Genomic DNA, 7,941 nt, shown 5'->3' on the forward strand with positions numbered 1-7,941 from the left:
TCATAATATATACCCAGTCATAGGAAGTCACAAAAAGGTATCTACTACCTACACTATAATTTATTTTATTGGGTTCGATTCCACATCCGGTAAGTTTATGGAGACAACAATGTTCAGAAAACACCCAGAAAGACTACGATTCAGAATAGTAATTTACAAAAATAATTAAGTATACATATTATATTCTATTCTATTGAGGGGCAGTCTCTACAACTTCATCATACTCCAGGAGGAACCTACTCAGTTCAGTTATTTTAGTACCAGCAAGTCAAAGCATGCAAAGGCTTTCTATAATGTGTGGTTCAATGTCAGAACTCTGTACGTAGGTAATCTGTGTTGTAAACCATTGACTATCAGTGCAACACATGCAACACCTGTCATATTTTTTTGGCATATCGTCCAAAATTATACCAAATTCACCGTGAAAATTTATATAAAATTTTAGGAGTGACAACCTAGGTAGCTATCTTACCGGCGTACATCAACAGCATCGCACATCAATGCCTTGAGCATGTACCGGGTGCTGCCCCCCTCCCCCTCCCTGCCCTGGGCGTGCCTCACCGGCAGCTCGCAGTGCCCCTTCCTCTCACCAGACCCTCGCCTCTTCTACTACGGAACCACTCTACTCACCGTCTACCTCATATTCTTTGTCATCTTCTACACAGACTTAAACTTCTGGTGGTCGCTCGACCAAATGCAGAAGCGTATTGAGGGGAATGTGTTGTCGAGTATAAAGAAGTTGTCGAAGATTGAGGCTGATCAGAACAAGCAGTGTGGGGTGCGGCAGTGTGCGCTGAGACAGATGAAGAGGTCTGGGAAGTGTAATGAGGTGGTGAACTCCCTGCGGACCGCCTTGAATGAGGATATGCTGCGAGGTCTGGTCACCACCATCAAGGAGCAAGTCGGCGACGAGGAGTATAAACAAGATTCTAATGCAGGCGCTTCCGATGTCACGTTCACGACATCGTCCAAGTTTTAGTGATGCGATGTTTGTAATGAAATAATATTCTTGCTTTGTTGGGTTGTTTTGGTAAGAAATATTTTGTAGTGAAAGTTGTGCGTACTTAAAGTGCATGTTTCATCATATTTATAAAAATTTAAGTAAGTATCAATATATATTTCGTGCAAAAAATCGAAAGATATTTCAATGTAAATTCTATAAGTATTACAACAAAGGTTGCTACACGAGCAATGCTTTCACGAAACATTTGTTTCTCCAATAAAGTTTCAATAACATTCTAAACACATGGATGGGCATTCCTGAGAATACGATCGTGCACTTATGCAGCAGGCGCGGGCGGCGGAGTGGCGTGTCTCACACTGACAATGGCGTATAAAAGTGCACAATGGGCCCAGAATGGTTCGCTTCGAGCAATATCGAATTCCCTGGACCGTCCGCAGCGAGACAGAGTGATCCGAAAGAAATAAGCCCGCGCCGAAAACGTCTGTTTCCTAACTGATTATTGATAGATTGGAGATATTTTAGTAGGGAAGGCATTGATTGGCATCGTTCAATGGCAAGGTCAGATGGAATGGAATACAGATATAATAGAATACTAAATCTTTGGTATATCTACATGTGCACCCGCAGTTCTAATTGTAGATCAATTGTTTTAGTTCATATCTACCTACAATACAGGCTAAATTTACCTACCCTTAATATTGATGACTGTATCAATGCATACATTAATTATTTAGAATTAAGATCAGTATTAGATAAATAACACCACTAGACTAGACGGAGAAAATAAATTAGATAACGACATAGGCACACTAATCATTACTTTTTATATGAATCAAATAAAATGAGTACTTACCCAATTTAGTAATTATCCTTTCTTAGGAAAGGACGGACTGAGTAGATTCCTTTTCTCAGAAAGGACATACTTACCGAGCAGACCTCTTCCATCGATCTTAATTCAGTCATTTACCGGCTCAAATTTTCACGGACTGATCTTGGGTCACACAAAATCTGAGCACCGTACAATACGTTAGTCATCACTTTTTTATTGAATATAGGTGCATCCTTGCACTCACCTGATATTTAATAATTAAATTTATTTAAAATAATTAGCCACCAACGTCCATCTTGATTAAAATTTTCCCTTCTGATAAAGTTTCCACTACCTCCAAGATCAAGACACGTGATCAGTTAGGACTCCGTGCAAGAAGCACGGCGCTGGCCGGGTCTCGAAATCTTTCTGCTTCTGTAAACATCGCCCGAACTCGCCGGGATATTGCCGTGGAATATTAAACTCAGTTATTATTCTACCAGTTTATATAAACTTTTTGACGAGCCTCAACTGCAGCGATGCCACTCGTTTCGGCTTATTTAACTGTCAGTCTCTGAGCTCTGAGCCGGAATGCTTAAATAGTGTTTCCTTTATTTTTCCGCCAAGTGCCTTCTTGAAATACCTTCTTCTACCTACGATTTTTATCGTAGTTAGAGCTGCCTTATGCCCGCAACCTGCGATTTTCCTTGAATTGTGTTTGTGCTCTGAGAATTTGGAGAAAAAAGTACTTACTTAGAATGATGATAGGACCAGTAGAATGCTAATTTTAGTTAGGTAGGTACTTATCAGGAGTCCAGTACCTAAGTATAGGTAGTAGAAAATATACGCATGTAAGTACCGGTACTGTAGGTAATGCCTAGGTATAGTAACTAAGTATAAGTGCTTGTTCACATTGAACTCTTGGGCGTTGTCACGGGTCGGGTTGTCAGTCACCTAATCCACACGTGGTATTGGAAGTGAACACTTTCATAATAACATTATTATCACGTCATTATTTCGTGACGCCCGAGAGGTCAATGCGAATAAACCCTAATTATTATGTCGGTACAATGATAGTATCTGTAGGTACTCTAACTGGAACATACATATTAGGTTCTAACTTGAATTTTACTGTACCTATTACCTATACAACTAAATAATACAATATATTGTAAAATACGAGTATGTGACATGACATGCCACTACCATCGATGGCATTCTGAGACCGCGGACTCTTTGAATTTTAAAACTTGCATCAGAGTCGCGAAACTTTCCGCACCGAAGTTCGGTTCGAGGCCCCATATGTCATATTTTCAGTACAGCTCTGTTTGAGTGCTATTTGTAACTTTAGCATTTACGGATATTCCATTGCCGTGGAAGTTAGCGATACAAAGGATCGAGGTTGCGGAGTTTCCGAGCTATCGATCTTGTGTGCGGAATAGACGTGAGGATCTGTGATTCTGCATTTATAGAACTTTAAATTAATTATGTTATGGTTAAAAAAACGCACAACATAAAGGCAAACACATTCATTTATTTGTAAAAATTAGTACGCAATCTAGCCTAAATAAATAAGTTAAACTAGTTTTCTCACTTAAGTTTAACACCATTCACGAGTTCCAAAGACCTCTCCCAAACTTTTTTGGCCAGTTCCCGATCTTGAGCTTTTCTTGACGCATTAGCGATGTGACAATCACTGAAGTAGCACCCACTGACGCCCTCCACTTCAGGCGAGACGGCCAGGAATATGGAGGTCTGCGCGCCTTCCCACGGGTCCTTCGTCATCATGGTCGACAGCCACACCAGCGCGTAAAGAAACGGGTTCTTTGTGGACTTCTTCAGTATGTCTGTCTTGACGTACCCTGGGTGCAGCGCGTTCACCGTGACCCCCGTACCCTCGAGCTGCCTCGCCAGTTCCACAGCCACCAGGATATTGCACAGTTTACTGTTGCAGTAGACGTCAGAGTCCCTGAATGAGTCTTCAGTCTCCTTCTCCATGTTGAGGTTGTCGACGCGCAGCCGCGCCTGCGTGTGCAGTAAAGAGGATACGTTGATGATTCTGCTAGGGGCTGATGCCTTCAGCAGCGGCAGCAGGAGGCTGGTCAACAGCACCGACGCGAAGTGGTTGACCTGCATGCCGGTGACCAGCCCGTCTTCCGTCTTGGTGAAGCCGAAGCCAGTGCTTCCAGCATTATTGATGAGGACGTCCAGTCTTTTCTCTGTCTTGAGTATGTTGTCGGCGAACTGTCGCACGGATGCGAGGGAGGCGAGGTCGAGGGGGCGGTAGTGGACGTCCTGGTTGCCGGTGGCGGCGGCGAGCAGGTCGCGCGCGGCGGCGCCCCGCGCGGGGTCCCGGCACGCCAGCAGCACCCGCGCCCCGCGCTCCGCCAGGCTCCTCGCCGTTTCCAGCCCGATGCCCGCATTCCCCCCTGTCACAATCACCACCTTACCCACCATGTGCTGGCTGCTCGTACATATTCCACACGTCAATTTAGTGTACAGTTTCAGTAATAAAAGAAATAGAATATTTATAAGAATCAGTGACATAAACATTTTGCTTGCTTCGCGATAGCCGCTCGACTGATAAGAGTTGTGTCCGACGCGACTAGGTGAAGATAATTTACTAAGTTATTTGTATTAGATAACTGAGTGAGTCGATATAAGTACCTAGCTAGATTCATTGAGCTCTGACATTGAGAGTCATTGTTTCTTCGTAACGTGGACTGCATCTAGGCAAATTGAGCACAAATACAAAAATTACTCATGACTTTTGATCTGCAACATTTTATTTACTTTATACAGGTAGACAAGACAGAGTAAGTGTATAACTATTGTAAAACGCGGACTATTATGGATAAAATTAACTATTGTTTACAGCAAACAACAAGTGAATTTGCTGATTAATTTCCCCGTTTGAACAAACAAACGACGGTGATATTTTCAATCGAACAATAATGGGTTTAGTTCGACAACATGCATCCCCGTTTACGCCATTCGGTTAGCAATTTGTAAACGTTTCGGTAATTGAAGTTTATATGCAAACTTAAATTGAGAGTTGGGCTGTGACCGGGAGCTCACCCACTTTGTGTACAATACATTTACTAGGTAGGTAGTTGCACGTAAGCCTGAAAAAACCTGTAAGTCATGACAGCAGAGGTTTCGTGCATAGTGAATCTTGCAGTTTTTCCTTAAGCAGTATTTTTTTTTAAATTTTATCTGGCTAGTCCTTTTTATGAAGACACAATAATTACCCATTTGGAATAGAGTCAATTACCTAATTTAATTAAATAAACTTAAGTAGATGTCGCTATTTACTGTCAATAGCCTTAAATCCGTGATCTGAAGCTTTTTGCCTTTAAAAATTTAATAATTGTGTCAATCTTTATGAAGTAGGTAGTTAGGTACTTGCCTATTATCTCGTACATTACTAGATGCTACGTCTAAAACCAGCGACATAAATTATATCCCTGGACATTAGGATTTCGCATTGTTCTTTCACCCATTCGAGTTAAGGTTGAAAATCGAACACGCAGTGCCACTGTCGTAGTTCCCATAAGTGTGGTATATAGGTAGGTATATTTAGGACGCTGTTGGGTAATCACGTGTCCATTTGATAGTGTTTGAGCGCACTTTAACGTCATTAGAACAAGCTATCTACAAAAGCCGTGTTGTTTAATCGAGGCAATCAATGGTTGGGCACTAACAGGGTTGCAGTGCTAAAGTGTTCATTCATGCTATGCATTGTACGGAATAGAATGCACTTTATGTGACCACCATGATATTGCGATAAGAATAAAGTGTTTTAATTAAATGATAACGATATTATTGTTTGTAAATACCTACCTGTGCAAGGCTGAATTATTAGATATATAATAATAATATGTAGGTACCGATTTACAATTATTTCAAAACAAAATTACTTACCTACCTGTAATTTAAGAAAGCGAAAGTCATTTTACGTACTCTACCAATTACCTACTAAGTAACTTATTACCGAAAAAAAACAAACGTAAGTATAGAGCAGCGTATAAACAAATACCGATTCGTTCAAAAACTAGATTAAGTTTGCGAGTGTGAGTACGCGCCGTCGTAATAAGATCGTTTGATGTGACGCGGTGCGACAAATTGCTCGTCTCTAAATGGAAGGCGCGGCGCGAGTCGCTGGCTCGGCGGCAAACAGACTGGAACGATTACCAACTAGCTACTCACAACTTTCACAAGTGCCGATGTCGACTGATGGTGTTGAGGTATGCGTGAGTGGGAGTTTATGTGTATATTACATGACGTTACAAGTAGGTAAGTATATTTTATTTATTAGTAGGTAACTAGGTAAGTACTTACTGAAGTTTGCTAGGTAACTGTAATACCTATGATCTTAACTATTTTATACTTTAAGGTTAGTCTAGTGAACAAAAACAAGGTAAGTACAAGACGCATGATATTATGCTTATAAATGTCCGTAATGAATAAGTAGGTAAGTATACGAAAAAAAGACTTGATTGACGAGACGCGACCAACTGGAAATCTTAAAATAGATGTCCAACTGACGTTTATCAAGTAAACGTCCACGATCTAGGTATTCTTCCTATAAAACACTCGTAGTATGGCGAGTAATGACCGGTTTATAGTTGGACAGAATTCAATGTCACGTTAGTTGCGCAACAAGCCGTGCGCGGGCGGCGGCGGCACTCGCGCGGCGGTCTGCGCGCCACGTCCCCGTGGACCGATAAACAAATGCCACAGCCGCTTATCACTTGCATTTATCACTGACCTCTTACTCAAATCTGATAAATTATTGTAGTAACAAAGTTGTTTCATGTAGTTCGCGTGTGCGCTCGCGTCCCGGACACGATGTTGCTTCTAGTAGTGCTGGTGGTGCTGGTGCTGTTGATCTCAGTGAAGGTGTACCAGAAGCTGACATGCGGCATGTGCCGGTCGTCGGCGCACATGGTGGGGAAAACCGTGATAGTGACGGGCGGTAACTGCGGGCTCGGGTTAGAAGTGGCGCGCGACCTGGCGCAGCGCGGTGCGCGGGTGATCCTCGCGTGCCGGAGCGTGCGGCGCGGCGCGGCGGCGCGGGACCAGCTGGCGCGCGAGACCGGCGGCGACGTGCAGCTGCGACAGCTCGACCTGGCTTCTCTCCGCTCCGTGCGCGAGTTCGCCGCGCACATCCTCGCCACGGAGCCGCGCCTGGATGTCCTCATCAACAACGCGGGCGCCGGCGGGCTCGGCAACTCCACCACGGCTGACGACCTCCACATCGGCATGCAGGTCAACTACTTCGGCCCCTTCCTCCTCACCTGCCTCCTCGCGCCGCTGCTCAAAAAATCCGCCCCGAGCCGCATCGTCAACGTCTCCTCCATGATCCACAAGTACGGAGAAATGGACTTTGAAAATCTCAACATGGAGAAGTACTGGAGCGACCACCTCGTGTATGCGAATAGCAAGTTGTTTTTGAATTTGATGACGTTGGAGCTGAGCAAGCGGCTCGAGGGGACGGGGGTGACGGTGAACGCTCTGCACCCAGGGATGGCTTCGACGAATATATTTAGGAGGATTCCTAGTACAATAATTAGGACGATGGTGGAGTTTGGGATCGGGTTCCTGTTCCAGACCCCGCGGGAGGCGGCGCAGACCACGCTGCACCTGGCCGTGTCGCCGGCGGTGGCGGGCGTCTCGGGCCGGTACTTCGCCGACTGCCGCGAGGCGAGACCCTCCAAGATGTCCCTCAACGAGGAAGCGGCTAAGAGACTCTTTAGTGAATCCGAAAGACTAGTCAAATACACTCTACCTAAGCTCTGACGGCGCGTGAACTCAAATAAACAATGCTAATTAAATGTAAATAAATTCTCTAGGATGTGAATACATTATGCTATTTTTATTTCAACAGTCGCGCCGGTAAAGCTGGTAATGATAATTATGCGTTTACAAGTAGTTAATTAAACTAACACCGGAGTGGGAATCACGGGGTTGTGTTTACAATTCCAGGTCATTTGTTCAGTTCGGAGCTAGCGTTAAATTGAAATAATTGTATGCGGTGTGGCGCGTCGCTGTGGCCGTTTTATTTGCGCATAAATCTGAAGTGCGGTGACGCTGATTCACTGCAGACGAGTGCGGCCCACTGTGTGCACAGCGCTCCACCCTGCTGCACTCTCGCGGCGTCAGATCC

The 7,941-nt window shown here is 44.2% G+C and overlaps 3 protein-coding genes across 3 annotated transcripts; 2 read left to right on the plus strand and 1 right to left on the minus strand.

Annotated features, from left to right (window-relative positions):
* Positions 1 to 429: 429 nt before the first annotated feature.
* On the plus strand, positions 430 to 1,140 carry LOC125488980. Its single transcript, XM_048623126.1, has one exon. It carries the CDS (start codon positions 512 to 514, stop codon positions 977 to 979), a length of 468 nt encoding a protein of 155 aa, XP_048479083.1. The 5' UTR covers positions 430 to 511; the 3' UTR covers positions 980 to 1,140.
* A 2,146-nt stretch (positions 1,141 to 3,286) lies between these two features.
* Positions 3,287 to 4,379, minus strand: LOC105397274 (retinol dehydrogenase 11). Its single transcript, XM_048623192.1, has one exon. It carries the CDS (start codon positions 4,323 to 4,325, stop codon positions 3,363 to 3,365), a length of 963 nt encoding a protein of 320 aa, XP_048479149.1. The 5' UTR covers positions 4,326 to 4,379; the 3' UTR covers positions 3,287 to 3,362.
* Positions 4,380 to 6,411: 2,032 nt separating this feature from the next.
* LOC105397801 (retinol dehydrogenase 14) lies at positions 6,412 to 7,639 on the plus strand. Its single transcript, XM_038107605.2, has one exon. The coding sequence runs from the start codon at positions 6,624 to 6,626 to the stop codon at positions 7,572 to 7,574; it is 951 nt and encodes a 316-aa protein (XP_037963533.2). The 5' UTR covers positions 6,412 to 6,623; the 3' UTR covers positions 7,575 to 7,639.
* The last annotated feature ends 302 nt before the right edge of the window (positions 7,640 to 7,941 follow it).

This window comes from Plutella xylostella, chromosome 9 (genome assembly GCF_932276165.1).
Source record: "Plutella xylostella chromosome 9, ilPluXylo3.1, whole genome shotgun sequence".
Classification (NCBI taxonomy): domain Eukaryota; kingdom Metazoa; phylum Arthropoda; class Insecta; order Lepidoptera; family Plutellidae; genus Plutella; species Plutella xylostella.

Bases quoted from the DNA above. Each gene is read 5' to 3' on its own strand.
- LOC125488980 (XM_048623126.1), top strand. From the start codon at position 512: ATGTACCGGGTGCTGCCCCCCTCCCCCTCCCTGCCCTGGGCGTGCCTC.
- LOC105397274 (XM_048623192.1), bottom strand. From the start codon at position 4,325: ATGTTTATGTCACTGATTCTTATAAATATTCTATTTCTTTTATTACTG.
- LOC105397801 (XM_038107605.2), top strand. From the start codon at position 6,624: ATGTTGCTTCTAGTAGTGCTGGTGGTGCTGGTGCTGTTGATCTCAGTG.